The sequence below is a fragment of the Cyprinodon tularosa genome, unplaced genomic scaffold (genome assembly GCF_016077235.1).
Source record: "Cyprinodon tularosa strain WSP-4 unplaced genomic scaffold, ASM1607723v1 ctg330, whole genome shotgun sequence".
Classification (NCBI taxonomy): Eukaryota; Metazoa; Chordata; class Actinopteri; order Cyprinodontiformes; family Cyprinodontidae; genus Cyprinodon; species Cyprinodon tularosa.
This window is the reverse complement of record NW_024039042.1, coordinates 294703-316100: the sequence shown is the minus strand read 5'-3', so window position 1 is coordinate 316100 and position 21398 is coordinate 294703. Positions and strand designations below refer to the sequence as shown.

Here is a 21398-nt window from a genome sequence, read left to right as displayed (position 1 = left end):
TAAAAACCAAAGGGTTATAAACAGGCAATTTAAATTCATTGATTTTTCGCCGTTGTTTTTGCATGCCAACTATTTACCGGAGCCTTCTCCAGGCAGGAAGTGCGTTTAGGTGGGATTTATTCTCACTGCAAAGCATTCTGTGATTTGTTTTTGTTTTTTTTCCCCAATCACTGTAAAGTGCAGAAATTATTGCCAAAATGACACCACAGACATTTCCTCATATTATAATGTGAAGAAAATGTTCAACTAAGGAAAAACCAACCTGGTGGAGCTTAAAAAAAAAAAAAAAAAAAAAATTCACTTATTTTGCTTTTACCACTCAGGGACTCAACTGAAGAAGCTTTATTGAGGATTGGTCAATATTTATTTCAAAAACATTGTATGCAATTAAAGGGAACAGAACAATTTTAAAAAGCTGGCACAGGTCAAATGATACACCATGATGTTTGGCTGAAACGAGATATGTACATAAGGTGCATAAAAAGACATGACATCGTTGATAAGATGTAGAATTTAAACATTTTGAGAAAAGCCAATTACTCACATGTGAGCTTCTAATAGCTAAATGTATCTCATTAGAGTTAAATGGAGGCACCTGTCAAGCTAATTTAAAGACTCTTCAATCTACTTCCTTCTGGAAAAAAAAAAAATAAAAAATATTTAAATCTGAAATCAAAGAGAGAATTGCAGAACTCCACAGGTCAGGTTTATCCTTTCGAACAATTGTGCAAATATTTCCTAAAATAATCTATTCTAACCACTGCACGCCCTCACACCTTTCAGGGAGGAAATGGGTTCTGTGTCCCATAGATACGAAAGTATCCCCAAAACAAAAGCTAAAAACCATGTGAAGAAGCTGCAGATGGTAAACCAGTTCAAACCAATGTTCCAATACTGGATTAAATGCTGTTCATAGAGGAAGGAAGCCATTCTGCAAAGAGCAATGAAAATAAACTTTAATTAATTATCTTAAATTTTGGAATCATTCCTTTGACCTTAAAACCAAGATTTAAGCATTTGGCCATAAAAAATTAAGATATTTGAAAGAAGAAAGTTAAGCCTGAGAACATGGTCCCACTCTAAAGTGAGGCAGCAGCAATAGCCTCATTAAGAAAATGGAAACACTAAAGAAAAACCTATAATGGAACCCAGGAAGTCATAGTTTGGGGATGAATAGGTCCTCCAAAAGGAAAATTAACCCGAATAATACAGCCGCAGACACCAAAGGCAAAGTTCTTGACTGTCCATCACAAAACCAAGAACTCAGCCTTATTGAAAATGCGTGACAGTGCTGAAATAGTGTGTTTGGGCAACAAGACCTACAACTAGAGTAACAACAATTCCTCCTGTCAGGACTAATGGCTCAAAACACCAGCAAACTCTAGCAGGTGTTTGTGGAAAAACAGCCACAATGTTTGGCCCAAGTCATACAGTTTTAAAGGGAAATTTACCAAAAACTGAGGAAATGTAGACAACCTTCTGAATTTAAGCAAAGAAAGATAAGCTTAACCTCCAAATTTACTCTGCAAGAAACAGAAATGTTGTAGTCTTATCTCACCTAAAAAAGGAATTAGTCTGATTTAATGTTTACAGAAAACAAAGTGTCATGTGTCTTTTTATAGAGCTCATGTAAACGGAACGAGGAACTGCATATCGTCGTGTATCATTTAAAATGGAACCGTTAGATGCTGTGATCTTGAATAAGTTTACAATGTTTAATAAGACGAGAACTATGGCCGTGATTTAACTAAGTTAACTGTCATAAACTAGTATTAGAACTAGGTGTTTTTAAGGGTGAAGTTGAAATATAGTTCATATAACCAAATATAGCTGATTGGAAAAACTTTAATCATTAGAGATGCAGGGAAAATATTCAATTAGAAATCCTGAGGCAACAGAAACATCAAAAGATTAATGAATTCAAAATTAAATCACACTGGAACGTAAAAATGATATTTAACCAGTCTGTTGACGACATCTATACATCGAATCAAGTCAAACATCTGATGCTTTTTAACATTTTATTATTCAAACACAGTCTTAGGATCACTTTACGTACTTTTCCAGTCATGTTCATCATTCCACCTCGCATAAGATGGAAATTTTGGTAACAAAGAAGCACACCTGTCATTTAACGGTTGATATCTCCGCATTAGGTGGTGGGAGAGAATTGGAAAAAGTTAAACACTTTGTTACAGATTTGAGCTCATTATACAGAATAAGTTACTGTGAGCTGGCTCACTGCGACACACAGACGCAGTGGTTTTGAACAAGCACCCATGCTGAGCAGACTGAATAAATAAAAACACAAAAAGACTCTCCCCCATTGCACTAATTCAAGCTGCAGTGAAAGAATCTGGTTTTTGCATAAGATTAAAAAATAGACGTTCTGTTCCAGTGCAAATGACACCATCTTCCAAGGAGTTCATTCTTGCCTCTCCAGAGACAGAAATATCGCCCCCATCTGGGAGGAGAGGTTAGTGCAATCTGAACCACCAGGCTGGACGGATAAAAGGATCACACCTCGGACTTTAAAAAGGAACCGAGAAGAAGGTGGGAATCCCACCTTCTTCGAGGCTTGTGCATGGATGTGACCTATGAAGTATCCAGGGCAGAAAAGTCACAGAAAAAAACATTTTAAGGGGAAGGAAAAAATTAAAACAAAAAAAACAGAAGCTCATCTTCAAAAGTCGACACAATCCACAACAAAAAACTGGTCATCTTCAAACGGCGAACAGGAGAGCTATGGGTGGCAATCATCTAGCAGGCCAAGCAGCGATGGGGTCCAGACTCCTGAGGTGCACTTAAATCTTCGCTGGAGTGTGTGTGTGCTACCTGCGGAAAGGTTGCGCTTGCTTGCTGGCATCCTTATGTGTGGATGAGCTACAGGTTGAATCTTTGCAGGTTGGAGCTGTGTTCAGAAGAGTATTACTTGCAGATCGCTTCTAGGGCATCCAGGGTGCGTTTGATGTCACGGATCTGAGCCGCCAGTGTGTGTATGGGCTGCATGGAGCGATCCAGCTCCTCACAACGGGCCATCAGTGTGTACATACCCTGTATAAACACACATATCAATAAAAAACACTACTCCTAAAATGACAGATTCTGGTTCTTTTATCAACCGATTTATTATCATAAATCAAAAGAAGCATATCTCCTCTTCATTAATAAAGGAGAATGAAAATGATCCTTGATGTTTTTTAATAAAATTGCCAAATTTAAACACAGCCATAGCTCTGTTGAACCCTCCATTCCCCCTGCTTCTTTATAAATAAGTTTGAATCTAAATATGATTGGTTCTACAGAAGGTGAGGAAGCATCTAAGGTAACTTTGGAACCTGAACAGCAAAATTATCTTCATCTCAGCTTTTCCCAGATCCAATCAAGCTACTTCAGGAAGTATTCCTTCTGATTTCCTCGTCCATTTCCGATGTTATTAATCTATCCCTGTTACAGGGATATGTACCTCAGGCTTCTAAGGTAGCTGCAGTTTTATACAGGCAAGTTGGCGTTTCTTGTTAATACATTGACATTAATGTTTGCCATCAAAATATCCATATAAAAAGCGTGCCCTAAAAAGGGATAAGACATCTATACAGTTGAGTAACACATTAAACCTCACCTTTATGCTCATGTCTACCGATTCTCCCAGGCTGTCAACAGAGTCTCTGTAGGTCTGGATGTAGCCGACGCTCAGAGCCGTCATCTAAAGAAACAGAAAGTCAGAGACAGACACGTCGGTTTTGTGGACGAGCAAAAGTGAGAAACAAACAAGAGAAAATAATAAGGCACTAGGAGATTTTATGTAGGACTAGAGGCCAGCTGAGAAGAAATGAGCAATGTGTGGTGATCCAGCGAGATTCACTGCGATACACCAACTAAAACAGCAACAAGGACTCAAAATAACCCCGGCCGTTCAAGCATGAAACCAACTCACATTCTGAATGGTTCCATTGAGGCTCTTCATCATCATCTCTACACTGTGCGCCACCTCCTGGGTGTGCCTCTGCAGGTCCACCAGGACTGTAGGATCAATAGGGGGGATGTCTGCTGGTCTCCGTGTCAACCCTCTGCTTCGGTAGATCGGACCTGAACAGTCAGCTGCAGGAATAACATAAAAAGATGAAACATGCATATCCAAAATCACTAAAATAAAATCCATTAAGGAAGCCCTGCCGCATAAGATTAATGTAAGAATCTTATTTTTAAACAGACTTTTTCTTCCCATCAAAACATGTCAAAATACAGAAGCTATCAGCAGTCAGCAGACGTTTAAAAAAAAAATAAAAAGAGACAGCTTTTTTTTCATCCTGGCAACAGCAGGACCTTAATAGTAAATCCTCCTAGTCTAAACAAAGTGAGTCATCCATCTTAATTGAATCAGCAGGTAGAGGGAATGAGCTGCCACACGAGGCATATTGACTGTGTCGCTGTGCCTAAATTAAATGGCTGGTTTAGCCGTCACTCTCATCCAGACGAGTTTGTGAGGGAAGGGCAGCGTTTCAGCGCGTTTCTCCGTGAAATCTAAACATGACAGATTGCTGCTAATAGACCGTCTGCATTAGGTCGCGCTGCAAGACTACAAGGGATTGATTTATATCTGAGCTAGATTTAACCATATCACCTAAATAATTGCTATGTTCAACAGCAGGCCAAAGGGAAGAAAAAGATCCAAACCAAGAACTCAGACAATCGTCTGAGGGTTTAATCTTAAAGGTTTTTGCCTCTCTGGTATTGACTGACACAATTCTATGCAAAACTATTAACATTCCTTGATGTTTGAAAGAAACCATAATTTTAGATGTGTTATATTTGGGTTTGAAGTTACAGTCAGAGCTGGATAGTAGAAGATAGATATTTTACATACTTATCGTATCTGTTCTTGAACTAAAAACAAACAAAAAAAGTAATCCCCACAGCATGATGCTGCCACCACCATGTCTCATTATTTCGATGGAGTATTCAGGCTTAATGAGTAGAATTGATTTACTACCTCACAGAGTGTTGCATAAAATTTGCTTTAGGTCCCTTTTCTTGAAACTACTTTGCTCATCTTTTCCGAGGCCTCTGGATGATTCTGCTTTTCTCTAGATACACCTTCATAAAGAGCGATCACCTAATTGTTCTCCTATCAGCACAAAATTTAAAAAAGCAATAAGAAGCAACTTATTAATTTAGATAAAAAGAACTAGAAAACAGTGAAGTAAAAAAGTAAAGGAATTTTTTTAGATGGAATATGGTATGACTTCACACACCATCTCTCTGCATCCTCCATTGTTTAGTTTACTATCCAACCAGCTGGGGTGCATATAACACCAAGTGATAACCGCTAATCAGGCTTTAGCCCCTCCCTGCCCAAAGGATGCCTTCGCCAGCGTAGCATAACAAAGGAGCTACTAACTTAGTTCACCTTACCAGGAGAGTGTATCATACCGCCGTTGTAATGTAATTACATTACTAACAACACAGTCTGCACCATAAAACACTATAAGCTGCAAACACACACAATTTAAAACTACTGCTGAGACACTTTGTTAGTGTCATAATTACTTAGTTATTGACAAACAGTATGGGCACTTTACAAAAATGAAGTTCTCTTGCTAAGAGCATTATGAAATTATGAGAATGGTTTGGAATCTAGAGTGGATCAGACCCAGTTTAAATTTTTCAGTTCTATCGGAATCGTTCAAATTTTTCATTTTGGTTTCCTGGTTTTGATGCCCTGTGTGCCGACATGAAATGGAATGGAGAATGAGAATAAAAAAACTGGAATCGAAACTAGGAATCGTTCAAATTAAAACAATGTCCAACTGTAATTATGAGTTAGTTACTGCTTTACTAAACCTGTGAAAGGCAATGCTGGTTTGCTGTATGTTCATGCTTTTTAAATATACATGTGAGGTATATTAGTCTTAAAAAGAACTGGTGTTCTTATAATAAATTAGGGCAATTATTTGCATTTGCAATATAATCAGTTTTACAAAATGCAATTTTTAAATTGCAGAAGCACTCATTTTATTACCAGTAACACAAGTTAGACACTGACATTCTGGCTCCAGCACTTCGGGTGGAATACAGATCCACACCTATATTTAGAGGTAAATACTCTTCAAAGTCCTGCTAAAATGGACGCAGAAGAAGCTTTCAAGCTCATGAAAACAATGAAACCCTGGATTGAAACGTCTGTATGCTTGTTGTTAATGCAAAGGGAAAATCAATGTAAAACTGAAATTGTAATTTCAGCTAAAAGAAAAAAAAAATCCTTTAGACCTATAATAGATATAGTTTCTTACAAATGTATTTATAGAGACTGGGATTTAAAGCAAAACAAAATGGTTATGAGGGAAAGTTTGACTCGGATTCCCTTTACATGCACTGTGGCCAGCTGTACTGTAATGAACAGAGGGCGTCTGTGTGACAATGAATCCCAGGATACGTGAGGCCGTTTGTGAGGCCCCAGATGTTTGTTAGAATGCCAACATCACATAAAGTTTGAAGATGTACACGACAAAAATGTGGGATGTTACCTTCTCTTTTTTTTTACCTTTCTTTTTAGTGAAAGTCTATCACTTTCCACCTTACAAATGACAGCAGTGAAACAGGTCAGAAGTTTTCTTTAGGATCTAACTCACAATCACTGCAGTCCAGGCTGGGTTTGGAGCTCATTTTGATCTTCTGCTCGAGGTTCTTTGTGATGAAGTTGGTGAGGTCTCCTTCATGGCTGACCGTCCCCTCCAGTTCCAGGGCTGAAGAGATTGTGGCCCTTCGGCCCTCGGACTGCCCACTTCTGCCTCCACCTCTGGCACCTTGACTACCTGGGAATAAAAAATAAGTAAAAATAAATAAACAGATTGCTGGAAAGGTGTGATCCAAACTGCGACAGAAACATACCTCCACAGGCTTGGCTGATTTCATCCAGGCTCTTGCTGTCTTGCATCCCACGGTTGTTGCGAACCCAGACTTGAGCCATGACGTGAGGAGGGCATGGGGTGTCGTCTGAGGTGAGATGAGTAGGTTGGGGGGAAGAGGAGGAGGTACTAGGAGTGGGGGCTGAAGAAGAATAGTGTTGCGAGAGCTGAAAATACAGATAAGAAGGGGAAGTTTGAGGAAAAAAGAAAGAGATTTTAATAGGTGGTCTCCTAATGGCTGAAAAACATTGATTTTGTAATTTTTCCTATATTATCCACTTACCTCCTCTGTTCTCCCTCCTGTGTTCCTCCATCTGCTCTCATTCTTCTCATCAGTTTCCATATCCTGTTTCTCTTTCTCTCCATCCTCCTCCTCCCCTCTAATGCCAAGGCTTCGCTCTACTATCTCTTCCTCAACCTGGTGTCTTTCAGCAATGTCAGACCCTCCCTGCTGACAGTGGTCTTTGAGCTCTGCTTGCTGCGCTGAACCCCACATGAGAACCACATCTTCAGTCTCAGAGGCCTTAGAAATGTCTTTGGATTCAGAGTTTCCTCTGTCTGCCCCATCATGGGTAGAGGGGTCTACCGCCTGAGAACAATGTAATGATAAACTAGATGTTCTCTGATTAATATCTGTCTCTTTGTCAGAGTTACTTTCCTCAGTGGGCAGTCTGTTTGCTGTATCAACATGGTTCTCTGTGTGTCCAGAGGACCCGCCCATCGACTCTCCTCCATTAGCAGGTAACCTGCTCCCACCATATTTTACCGAGACCGGCACATGAGAGTCGTTCTCCAGAGAACCAGTTGTTGCCACTCCATTAGCTGCTTCTGGCACTTCTGTGCCAATAACAGGGGAGAGACTCATCCCTCCCCCTGCTGGTGAAATAAAAAAGGTCAAAGGTGTTAGAGGAATCCTTCTCAGCAAGAAACGTTGTTGTTGCTGTTTTTTTTATGAAATCATGAAGATTGAAATATGTTCAAAAATGTGTATAAAGCAATTATAAAAATCTCCAGTTGCTTTGGATGAAAATGTATTCCGATTTTCTTTCCTTCAGCATCATTTCCAAAACTAAGCAATCGGCTGATAGAAGTGTAGTCTGATACTGTATTGGACACTAGACTAGGCAGCAACTTAACCTCTGATGAAGTTTCATCATTGGGACAGGTTGCCTCAGTTTAAAGTTTAAAAGGCAGTAATTCATATCTAACATCAAAGTATAAAAAAGATATTTATATTTGTTTGAAAATATTCAGCGTATCTGATAAAGTCCAATGTCTGTTTTGCCTAAAACTATAGACAAAACATGTATTGAAATTACATTCTTAGAATTGACTAAAATAAAATAAGATAAAATTAAATGTGATGGTTCTAGGGCTGCAACTAATGATTATTTTGCTTATTGATTAATCTGTTGATTATATTTTTAATTAATCAATTAATAATCGGAGAGCAAAAGGTTCATTAAAGAAGATTTTAAATAGATTTAAACCAGGCGATGGATAGAGCATATTGACAGATGAAAAACTTTTTTTTTTTAAACGCAAAATATGAATATATTTCTTACAATTTTCATATAATTGCTGATGTGAGTGGGTCACTGTCAGCTAAAGGCATGTTTTAAGGTCTCTATGCTCTAGTTAATGATAAATCAATTATTAAATTAGTTGATGATTATTTAAATAATCAATTAATCACAATTATTCCACTCAATTGTTTCAGCCCTAGATGGCTCCACCTAGGTTTCCAGGGCTAAAGTAAGCTAAAACACAACCACCACAAAATGAAAAACAAACATGTTTCAACAAAAACAAAGAGGTCTGGTAGGACTTTTTGTTAATAAAAAAACATTCATCAATCTGCTGGATTTCTTCAGACAGAAAGCCCCTCAAAAATTTTTCAGAAAGATTTGAGTGACTATTTAGAGTACTTTATGATGAGCTCTATTTTTAATTAGTGCAATGTAAATATAATTGGTTAAAACAGGAAATAATTATAATTTCTTTTACTATCTGCTGTGCCTGCTTTGGCTTTTGGAAGAAGATACTGCAACTTAAAGTACTTTACCCTATTCTAGCCTGTGTAAACCACCTACAGTAAGTATTGGTTACAGAAGTTTCACATTCTGGAAAATTTAGAACAGCCTGCAGGTCTTATTAAGTAATGCTAAAATGTTTTTATATATTTTATCTATTATATAAAGTACCAGAACCTGCAACCACCACTGTGTCTCCTATGTTTTGTCTGATGAGAAAAACATTTTTGGATTTGGATTATTTATAATGAAAATAGATGCTGTGTATCGATTTATTCCAACCTTGGAAAAAAAAAAAAAAGGTGCTTATTTTGCAGTGGTGTAACAACCATGTGATCACATCCAATAAAAGGAAGTAAACAAGCAAAGGCAGTGAGACATGAAGCCGTCAGGATTATGACAGAATAAGCTATAGAAATGCATATGAATGCCTCACTTTAACATCAGATGACCCACTCTTTTATCCAAACTCCCTAAACATGACTCCAATCTTCCCGTTTTAAAACCAGTCGTTTCTTTTATCTAAGGCTGAAGCATTTACATTGACAGCCACTCAGAATACTGGCATGCATACGCTGAAATAACTAGTGCACATTTAAACCATCTGATTTGATCAATGTTTTCGTTTTACCAAGCTACGACAAATAAAACACATAAAGAAGAAGAAGAAATAAAGGGAACTAGTTTTCGGTGGGGAAGTGGCTGCTGTTTTGACGCGGCTAATGTTAGCTACTGAGGCCTCTGACTCACAAATGTAACCAAACATTCTTTCATATAACTGTCACGACTGTAAATTAGTGTTTATTTAAAGCTACAATCTAGATATACACCGTAAAGACTCCAGATAACGATGTCACATACCTCAAATGATCGAAAAAAGAACTCACCAGGGCAGTTTCTATCCTGTAAAATATAAGCAACAATCGAGTCCGACCAATATATTGTTCCCCACAAGTTCCCAATGGATGGTTCCGCATGACGAAACCTTTCTTGAATTTTCACCACGTAAACATAGACTTTTTAAGAGTTAGTTAACATAAAAATCACTAGTATACGTATATATAATAACTGAAAATTATATACATTAGTTTGTATGACCTAAAGTCATACTTTTATGTGTGTGTTTAGAAAAAACAGATAGATTAAATTTATGTATCATACATATGATGTATGTTTAATATTAATTTAGTGAACATCCACCTTTTGTTATTTTCTTATTGGTTAAAAAAATGCTTTATGCTTTACGCATGTGCTTTATATCAGTGTTGTATTTACCATAGCTTTCCCAACAGATGGAGACAAACACCAGGGGGGCCCCCAGGCTGCCTTGCTGGTTATTTTGCTGTTCTTAGGGGTTAGAAGCAGTGTAGATGTCTAAAGTGTTTTGCTGCTTTTCTGGCTCAGCTATTATTATGTTTAGAAATGTTAAGCTTTCAAAATATGCCCAGATCATGGAGATTAAAATCGAATAGTTATATGAATATAAACAAAATTCTGCTTTGGCTGAGATGCATTTGGTATTAAGGGTTTGAAGCATAAACAATAATACTATTTTGACAAGATACTTGAAATGTTATTTTCTCCCACTGGAAAAAAACTCATTTTCTGTGATAAACGTTAGATAACTAAAAATCACCTCCACTTTATGAATGCTTTGTCCCTGTTTGATCTCTGGTTCCTTAGACTGTCTCTTTAATGAGGATGCAAGGGTTTGTTTTTGAAAACTCCTTTAAATTGGAAAATAAATTTAAAGCTGTGTAAAACAAAAATCAGGTTTTAATCAGTTAAGAAACGTAAGTTAAGCTCTAACCTTTTTATAAAGACCAAAATGAAAGTTATTGTATCTTTCATAATGTCTTGTCTAGACATCTCTAAATTTCTATAAGAATCAAGCCTATCTGGTTTGTAAGGACTTTGTTCTGAATGCTGCTCTTCATGCATTAACTGGCACCAAGAGGCATCTTTTGTTTCTTGTAACCGTTTCTTTTAGTCTTTGCACTGGATTCATAATCAGTTAATCTTTTTTTTATGTTATAACTGTTTAGCCATTTAACCATTTCTTTTAAAGTCCTCTCTTCATGTACACATTATACAGCACAACTTGTACGTACATTCCAAATGTTGCAATCTGTTAATTTCTTTATCTTGGGAAAAAGACGTTAATAAAAATTTGAGTTCAAAAAATACATTAAGGAGAAAGCTAGATGGGACGAACCCACCCTAGTCTTACCCGTTTTTGTTAAAATAACTTTAATGATGCTTCTTGTTTTTAAGGTGGATTGGGGCCTTTGTTCTTTAATATACAGACTGCTTCAGGTAAACCTACAACATCTCCAGAGATCAAGATCTTGGCTTTTGCTCAGCCAAAGATTTAACATTACTTAGTAACGCTTTAGTCATGTTCCAGGGTTCAGTTCTTTTTAACTTAGCTCTATATTTCATGGTGGATTCTTTAAGATCATGTTACACCAAAGCATTCCCAAACCATAACCCATCCAGCTCAATGCTTCATAGCTGAAATGAGGTTATTTTCCAGAAATGCAGTACCGGTATTTGGATTTTGGTGTTAGATAATTTAGTTTTAGACGTATATGTTGAAGGAACATTTTTTTTCAGAAGTCCTGGTCTTCGTCTATGTTCTCTGGCAAACTTTATTCTGGCTTTTTGGTTGAAGAGAAAGTTATTCTTATGCAGTTTCTGAAAGGACAGGCACACAATTTCACATAAAATGCAGCAAAATCCAATGAGGGTCCCATGATGAGATTAGGTGGTCTGTTTTTAGGTAGAAATAGTTTTGAGTGCCAGACCGATGCATGTTAGTATTTGTTTTCAATGTCCACTACTTGTTTACAGTAGAAAAACTGATTAGAAAAACTTTTTATAGGCTTTTTAAATCCCTTACATGAGCCTTATTCCACTCAAAGCAGGTAAAATAAGCATTGAAAATGCCACAATTTTTCTCAGTAATATTTCTAGAGGTGCTACTGACGTTACATTTTCACCAGATTGGTTGGTAAGAATCCATGCAATCCACACATACAAAGAAATCAAACCATAGATGTCGAGAAATTAAGTTATGTGTAATAATGTGGAATGGCACAGGGAAAAAGTGTTGAACACACTTACTGAAATTTAATACTTTGTACAAAAGCCTTTGTTAGCAAGGACAGCTTCAAGACGCCTACTTTATGGAGAAATTATCCAACCCATTGTCAATACAAATATCAGCTGGTCCAGTCCCAAATGATGGCCTATAAAAAGGAGTATCTGGTATCACATAAGAAGCATGTCATGTTAGGTAAATGTAAAGAGCATTCTCAAGGCCTTTGCAACCTTATTGTTGCAAATCATAATAATGGCATTGTTACAGAAGGATTCCTAAACTTCTGTCTGTTCCAGTGTGTACTGTTCTGACAGAGGAGTGAAAATAATTATCAGAAGAGTTGTCCAAGAGCCAAAGACCTCTTAGGGAGAGCTTCAGAAAGACCTGTTATTAGCAGGTACAATTGTTTCAAAGAAAGACATCCACCGAACCAGTCAAAGCTCAGAAAATAGGACCTAGAATTCAGGAAGACAGAAGAGGTTTGTTCAAAAGTAAAATGGTTTATTGACTGCTCTGGATTGTGCAACTTTACATCTGGGACATACTTGCTGGATTCTCTGTAGAGATAGATAGATAGATCAGGTTAGTGACCACTAGACTCAGATGGGTTACAATAACAAGCATGTGAGTCGCTAACCTGGTTCTTAAGTTCTGTCTGTGTCCAGATGAAGGGGTGGGAACCAGGTGGATGACTTCTCCACTGCTTACGACAGGAGCCAGCCAGAGAGTTTCAGGAGTGAGGTAGAGCAGACTGACGAGCGGAAGCTTGCAGACATAGAAGAGCAGAAGAGTCCAGAGGCAGGATCCAGAGGCAGGATCCAGAGCAGGTGACGAACCAGATGTCCAGACCAGAAGATCAGAGAGACGCAGTGGTACCAAAGGGAAAATCAAGCCGGGATCAAGGGACAGATCCAAGGTGGTTAACAGGCAGAGTCCAAACAGCAGTCCAAACACAGGGACGGGCAGAAACAGACTGGAACAGGGGCAATCCAAAACACATAAATCCATAGGCAGAAACAGGTCAGGATCAGGCAGTCAAAACACAACAGAATACACTAGATAACTCTCAAACTCGGCTCAAATAAACTGACACTGATGGCTGGAAACAGGCAGCATAAATAGGAGCTGTAACAGGTGGATCACATGAGGGCATATGAAAGCTGGCCGTTGCTAAACAGGCGGAAGGAATTAAGTAATAATCCAGTCATGAGTGTCAAGATCATGACAAAACTGTCATTGTCTGTATGCACACTCACAGAGCAAGACTCCATTGCTGAGGAAAAAGCATGTTGAAGTTTAGAGTTTGTTGCACAACATTTAGACAAGCCTGGGACAATATAGTTTGAACAGATGAGACCAAAATTTAACTCTTTGGATGCCATAATACACATCATGTTTGGAGGTCAAATGGCGCTGCACCTCACCCCAAACACTATATTTACAGTGAAGTTTAGAGGTGAAAACATCGTGGCTTGGGGCTGTTTTTCAGCATATGGTGCTGGCAAACTGCAAACAATTGATGGAAAGGTAAATGGAAAAATATAGAGAGACATTCTTGATGAAAATCTGCTGCCATCTACCAGGATGATAAAGATCAAACATGGGTGGACACTTCAGCAAGACAATGACCCCAAACACACAGCCAAAGAAATTCTCAATTGGTTTAAGAGAAAGAAAATAAAGCTTCTAGAATAGCCATGGTAATCACCAGATCTGAATTCAATAGAAAAATCTATGGAAAGAAGTAAAGATAAGAGTTCGAGAAGAAGCCCAACAAAACCTTTAAGATTTGAGGACTTTTTGTGTGGAAGAATGGGCCAAAATCACACCTGAGCAACGCATGCAACTAATTTCTCTATACAGGAGGCATCTTGAAGCTGTCATTTTTAGTCAGAATTATTGTAAGAGGAGTAGTTCCCAATTCATTTCTCACTGGAAGTAGATTTTTTTTTTAAATTACATTTCACGGAGAGAAAAAAAAGGAATAATTCCTTTATGTTTGTTAATTTTTGTATTTCTTAATCTTTTATTGTGTTTATAATGATAATAAATACATCAATAGGTTCAAATATGTCTGATTCACACACAGACTGTCATAGGATGCTCTAAATTTGATAGGTAGCAATTCATCAAAAAGACTATCCAGATGTATTGTGTACATTTGAGTCTTTTTGAAACGCTAAGTACTTTATTTTAGGCCCATCATCAAATCCAAACGGGTAATTGCTCTATAAATTACTGTAAATGGCAACTAAATAACCTTCCAGGGGGCTGAAAATAAAGAAAAGATCTTGGTTTCGGCAGTTTGTCTCCACAGTAGAAATGAAGTCAACATCTTGTGGCTTCTCAAAACCATTGAATGACAAACCAGGCAGAAGCGGAGAGAGTAGAGAAAAACCCACACTGAAGCCACATCTAAAGATCTCGTAAAATATCTAATCCACCTCATCTCTTCAGGCCAGCTGCACCCTCTGCAGGGATTCAGCAGCTTTATCCTATTTGCTCCATTTCCAACTGCAGCACACATCAAAGCTTCAGAAATCTACCTAAAGACCTTCAAGGTTCAGAAGTAAGAGTTTGACTCAGAGCTCTCCCATAGATTGCTCTGTTACTTAATTCCTTTTCCTTTTTAGGGATTTTACATAAAAAAGGAGGCTATTTAACAGATAATTCCTTCCCACATGTGAAGCAGCAGTATAGATGAGGAAGTATATGAATTAAATTGAAAGCATGTGGCTTCATGCATATGTGGTTGTTTTTATTACAGAAGTTGGAGACTGCAGGTTTTACATCAGTGGCTAAAATGACATTAAAGGCCTATAAATCAGCAAGCCACTAATTCCTCTGTTAATTTTATCCAAACTGGGAGGCAAGGCATCCTGTGACCTTAACTTGATGGGTTGTTTCAATTAAACAAATATAGTGATGAGCTGCAATAAAAGCTCCTGGGGAAAAAAAAGTCCAAACCAACGCTGCAAAGTTTCTTTTCATTGTTCTTCCGACTCAGCATCCATACCACAAATCACATATCTTGGACAGAATTCAGGTATTTATGAAAATGCTCTTGAACTTAGGACCAGAAATGCTGTATGACATGTTTCCAAAACCAAGAGTTCAACATTCTATGTTGGGCTTGGAGAGTATTAACGTTTGAAAAGCTGTTGTGGTTTGTGCGCAGAGAAACATAAAAAATATGTAGTGGTTTTGCAGAGGAAAAGGGATGATTAAAAGTTTGATGAAAGACGATCGGTTTCCAAAAACCTTGATTTAATTGCCAGTGGAGCTATGGTTGGGGAGTCCTACTGTAGAAACCATCTCAGGCAGCTGGCAATAAAATTCAGTTTTAAACAATAAAGTAGTTTTTCTTTCAGGCGGAGGACTTCACCAAGAGAAGTGCTGTGAAACAACGTCTTATCAGACCTAAAGGTAAATTTTATTGGGCAAATGGTCTCTGTAGTTGTCAGAGCAGAATAAAAATATAAAGTAAAAAGGCAACAACAAGCAAATTTCAAAAGATTTCCTCTACACCAAAGAGTTAAATAACTCTTAGAAGTACGTACCATGACACATAACCCAGCCATTGAATTAGTTTCTTTTAAAGGTATAGTGGAGGATGTTCTTTTTCTGGGTTGATCATCAAAATAAGTGGTCCTCCTAATTGTCAATCCTTCTGGTGATATGTTTACTTAAGGCCGCACTACGTGCTTATCCCGATTTTTCTTGCTGGTGGTGAGTCTGACATAGTGGAAAAATTGCAAATCTTCTTTTGGAAAGTAAGCTTGTTTGAGTGATGCAAGCAGCAACTTTTAAACAGAGCGTGCACAAGGAGAAATTGGTGCACGCTCTTGCACACGTTTAATAGACGTTCCCTCTCAGGAGTGGGTACAGGGTTGTCTATGTGAATTTTCTTTTTAAGTGGAGAGAGCTGGTCTTTTCAAAAATTCACAAAGATCCTCCACAATACCTTTAAGTAGCTGTTTCTCTCGAAATGCCAGAAAATTTAGACACTTTAAGCTCTGAGTTGTTTAAGTGCTTGTCTGATGTTGGAACCACACTTTCAACAATGACGGTTTTAATCTTCACACAAAGATATACAGTACACTCTGTTTTGAGACAGACTCAATAACTTTTGATTCATCCTTCATTTATTTATATTTTGCTGCAAAGAAGATTTTTTTCAGTTTCATCAACAATTATCCTTGAAGTTTTTTTGGCTGCTTCTCTTTTCATTTAAAAATCAAGTGCCTGCGATTTTTCTTAGACGTTTTATTACCCCCATCACACTAATATGTATTCCAGAGATGCAACGTATAATGTATAAAATTTATCAATGTGCAGAGTAGGAAAAGATCATTTTGGGTCACTATTGTGAACATCATTGCCTTGACCTGACATTATCTTGAGCAGCTGAGCAGAAGCGCTGCATGCAATTATGGAGATTTATTCGGCTTAATAATGCTAAAAGCCTAATGTTCCAAACTCAGAAATTAAATCCCATAAAACCAGTTCAACCAGCAAAAAAAAAAAAAAAAAAAAAAGAAGTTACTCTCTTGAGCTGTTGAGAATTTCAATGCTACATCAACAGGAAGCTATTAACATTAATTAACCCACCCACCAGTTACCCATCAGGATCTGACCTAGCACATACTTTGTTCCAAGTTAGCCTTTAGAATGAATGAATGCTTATTTTTTAAAGTATTTTAATAAAAAGAAAAATCATCCTTTGGGAGAACATGGGAGTACAGGTACTGCTAAAAGCTTCAAAAAGTTTTTTTTGCATTCATATTGCCATCAACAGGTCTGCCTCCAAAGCTTATAAACCTGACTAAAATGTTTTACATCCCACACAGACTGGCATGGCTCAAGAACCCCAGCAGCTGTCCAGTACAGGCCCTGCACTGTTCCTTCTTATGTCGCGTCCAAGACTACCCACAGCTCCAAGTGCAGTTCTTTAATCAATGCCCCTTGGAAAACTCATCATCATGAGCCTAAAAAATACTCTAATTTCAAACACATGCTCTGTTTGCACTGTCCTATTTTCAGGGTCTATTCGATTCTCTCCACCACATTAAAGTCACTCATAAATATTTACCCATAAAAGCTCCATACATATAGACATATTAACTGCTCCTCGTATGTCTCTGGTGGGTAAAATAGGTGTATTAACATTAGCACGAGTTTCCCAGAGTTGCGAGTGGTCCAGCAACTGAAAAAGTGCATACACAAGCTGTGATGTTTACGTGGGCTGAACAGATTTCCATTTCAGGTCATTATTTGATACATCAGCAGTTCTGCCTGGAAAAAAAGGTAAATGTCATATTTTTGTGCCTCTGGCGATCATTGAAAAGGCAAAGGGAAAAAAATGATGCTGACAGAATATACTTACTCAATCCTTATGTGGAAGCACAGGGTGAATTTAACACCCATTAAAGGCTTTATACTAACTTTAGTAAACAGAGTCAGATCTTCAGTCCTCCAGAAAAGCATTTTTAAAAAAAATCCTTGCTTCCTGGGAGCAACTTTGTGTGATTTTATTTGTCCACGGAAAAAAATATGAGCAGAGGACAAGCGATAGAGCATTGGAACATTCACTGACCATCAGAAACAAATTGGGCTTCTATGTGTTCATGTTGACTAAACAGAAATTGGGCCCTAATCACCATAACTGCTCTAAAACATTTCCATCCCATTTCTTGTTTGGAATTATTTATCTTGGTAGGGACAATGTATATAATTAACCTGTATATGCGCCATAATTACCCAACAGGCAATTTTTCATCTGTTGTCCTTGGAAAAAAAACAGAATTTCTCTTGCTGAAAACAAACTAATCAATGTTAAAATAACTAAACTACAAAAAGATTGTCAATCAATAACAAAAAAAATGCAAATATAGTTAAAACAATAAATAAATTCATGGAAAACTTGAAGTTTTTATAAAAGATGTAATATGTAATTAAAAGGATTAGGATTAGGAGAAGATGTTATGAACCAGATCTTTAGTTGTTTTTTAAATTCCTTGTAGGAGGCAGATGTTCTGATTGTCTGAGGAATCGATTTCCAGTTCTGCACAGCTCTTATCGAAAATGCACTCCAATAGCACTTTTCCAGAAAAGAACAATGCAATCTTCCCAGGATTGACCCTGCTGTTAGGCGAGATCTTAGGCTCGTTATATTTACAAACTTAATTAATTGTGGACATGACAGACCTTTAACAAGTTTGAAGAAAAGCCAAAGTAATTTCTCATCATTTAGCATTAAAAAGACACTATTTTAAAAAGGATTCTAGGTTTGTTATCGCCTTAAAAAAATCCAAACAGCAAATGTTCTTATTACAAGCTGTTCATAACATTCACAGGACCAATCAACTGTGCATAATTTTCCCAGTTTAATGCTATTCCCTTCTACATCTTTAGCATCCACCTTGGGCAGTTTGACAAGCCTGAGACACACGGGAAGGAAACATGTGCATAAATATTCACTCATGAGGGAAATTAGCATCCAAACTGCACAAAGACCCCACGCCACCGGATGTCTGAGATGAGAGCATTTTTGCTCAACAATCCTAAAATTTGACAAATATGTCTGCAAAACCATATAAAGTTTCAATGTTTTTGTTGAGAGTTAATATAAACTTAAACTGATGTGGTTAAAAGGTTTTCTAAATAATTATAATACAGTTGATAAACCATCTGCTATCGTGCTATCCTGTTATTATCTTAAATTCCTCCACTAATCCAGATTTTAAAAACACAGCTTTGATTTCTAGCTTCACCTCTATAAAATACTAGAGGGTTTTGCAATGTTTTCACTAAACTGATTTACAGGATATTTCAGGTAATGTGTCAAACTGGCAGAAATAATATCTCTTATGTCAAAAAATGCAGAATTACAAATTAGTTTCCTTAGCTGAGTGATAAACGTATAAAACATGAGCTGATCTTAAATATTATAAACATGACCAGGTGAGATCCAGTGAACTACAGTTGACCCAGATTTTGCCAATTGTAGATCAGGCTCTGGGTATCTGGAATGACAGGAACGTATTATCTGCACACATGATTGCTCAGCACTCGATTTGTTAAACACTGCATGATAAAATACTGTCGTGGTCAAACTGGTGGTTTGGACAGATAGGGGTTTGGTGATGAGTGGTGTGTTACAGTTTTGGAGTAAACGCAGTGATGTACATAGAGAGTGAAAACTACCATGACCAGAAAGCAATGAATCCCACTGTAGTGTGTCCAAACAGGACAACCGTGAACAAAGAGCTTTCTGAACATGCTGGTTAGAAAGAGCTGTGGGAGATTCATTTAGTCTGAAATAACACCAGGTTTAGTGGAAATTTTTTATCATCCAATAGTTCACTAAAAAGTCATAAGTAGGCCTTTAAAAGTTGGTTCCATAGAGGTTTTTAATATCAGCACTATATCATTTTAAGGAGAATTATATCACACATATAAACATCCTCCTTATAAAGCAGATCTTTATTGAACCTCGCAAAGATTTTCATACTTTTTGTTACTTTTCAAATATAATCACACTACCACCACAACTGTCAATGTGTTTTATTTGGGTTTTTATGTGATTGTTTTATGGTTGGGGATAAGAGGGGAAGTTACGCATTTAAGTATAGTTTGAATTTCTACTCATAAATCTTGAATAATGTTACTGACATTTACACAGAGAGTGACTATGAACATCAGGTCTAGACAATGGTGGAATATTTATTGTTTTGTTTTTCAGGATTGCTGTATTTAACTCTATACACATCAAACCCAAGTCTAGTACTAAAGTATTTTGTTGCAATGCGATTTTTTTCTTTTTCTCCACATGCAGCATGTTGTAAGTTGAGTTAAGTCTCATCAGACTAGAGGACCTTTTTCTACATGTTTGCTGTGTCCCTTCTGAATGTTATTAGATATATTTAATTATTATTGCCCCAATCTCCTTCATGACAGGAATAAAATGACCAGCTCACATTATTGATTGGAAAGTAGCCAAAGTTTTAATTTTTAAGAAAATTTAATGAAATTTCAAATTAATCTTAAAATGGGAAATGTTAAGTATAACATAAAGTATATCCCTTCCATATAAGCATGTTTTTTTCATTTTATTGTAATTTCATAGTAATTAAGAAGACAAACATCAGTGATATCAGCTATTTTACCAACCAGTTAATACGTAGAATTTGATTTAATACATCAATTGTTTTTAAAGATTTTGCCTGTTTTATCAAAAAATTGTTTTTTTTTTTTTCAGATATTGCTGTTTTTTTCTACATATTAACATTATTGATTAACAGAATCTGTCTGTCTATCAATGTCTTTGTGAGATATTTAGTTCTTTACCTGTCATCTGTTCCTTAGTTAACACAACGCTGCTTGTTTTTAATGCTCTTCAAAAAATGTCTGAGGGCTTCATATTAACATCCAATTACAATGATGCACTGCTTCGAGTTTTTCAAACAGATAAAATCACAATAAAACAGAGAGTATTTTCAGTCTGAAGTTTTGTACTTCTGCAAGGTTAAGCCACAAAAATAAAACCAAAATCTCCAACCATAAAGAGGATGGGGCTACTCCAGCTGCAGTGAAGCACTTCTGGAAAATACATGAGACGAGTACTGGCACGGAGATGTAAATAGACCATAACAGTGTGAAACACACATGGTCCTTGTGATGATTGAGGGGCAGCCTGCAGCATGTCTTCAACAGAAACATTGAATGTTTAGAAGGAGGAAACATGAGAATGTCATTGAAGCTCCGTGTCTTTGCTGAGGGCTCTGTGGATCAGAAAAACATTCGCACTACAATGTATTTATTTACAGGCGAAGCTCAGGTACCAACATGTTCGAATTTTTTGTGTTGGATCTGAAGAAATAATTTAAGCTGGCTGGACAACAATTCTGAATGATTCCAGAGTTAATACCTTATTAGAAAACATTTAGGGTTTAGAATTTAAAAACATTTTTGTCTGGTTAATTTACCTGGGTGTGTGCAGTAATTACATCTAAATAAGGAAAGCTGAACCTAACAAACGCTGTGCTTTGGAGCTGAGGCCTGTTAAGAAACCTCTTAAACACTCCTTTTAGGATTCCTACTTCAAGCCCCACATTGTTTGTCTTCCTTTTGATTGAGCGTTTCCTTGCATTGAAGTTGAACTCCTTTGTGCTAATTGGCTTCCTTCACTCAGCCTTCCTGTTCACTTACTCCCTCAGCTGCTGCTCATTATCCTCTGATCATCACAGACTTTCACTGTCATTATTTGTACTTCCCTTAGTATCTAAGTTCAGTTGGACATCGTTCCCTGCTTGGTTGTTCTGTTATTACTTGTTGCTCTTCCCTTTACCTGCT

General features: G+C 37.2%; 1 protein-coding gene across 2 annotated transcripts; it reads right to left on the bottom strand.

Moving 5' to 3' along the window:
• Window positions 1–2007: 2007 nt before the first annotated feature.
• Window positions 2008–9903, bottom strand: borcs6 (BLOC-1 related complex subunit 6). 2 transcript variants are annotated; one of them, XM_038293859.1, is made up of 7 exons: window positions 9829–9903; window positions 7192–7784; window positions 6892–7075; window positions 6633–6815; window positions 3938–4101; window positions 3623–3706; window positions 2008–3054 (listed from the first exon to the last, which is right to left on the bottom strand). In XM_038293859.1, exons 2-7 carry the CDS (start codon window positions 7771–7773, stop codon window positions 2929–2931), a joined length of 1323 nt encoding a protein of 440 aa, XP_038149787.1. In that variant the 5' UTR covers window positions 7774–7784; window positions 9829–9903; the 3' UTR covers window positions 2008–2928. The 2 variants fall into 2 exon arrangements, with proteins under 2 accessions (XP_038149787.1, XP_038149785.1); XM_038293857.1 differs by having other exon boundaries at window positions 9803–9894.
• Between the last annotated feature and the right edge of the window lie 11495 nt (window positions 9904–21398).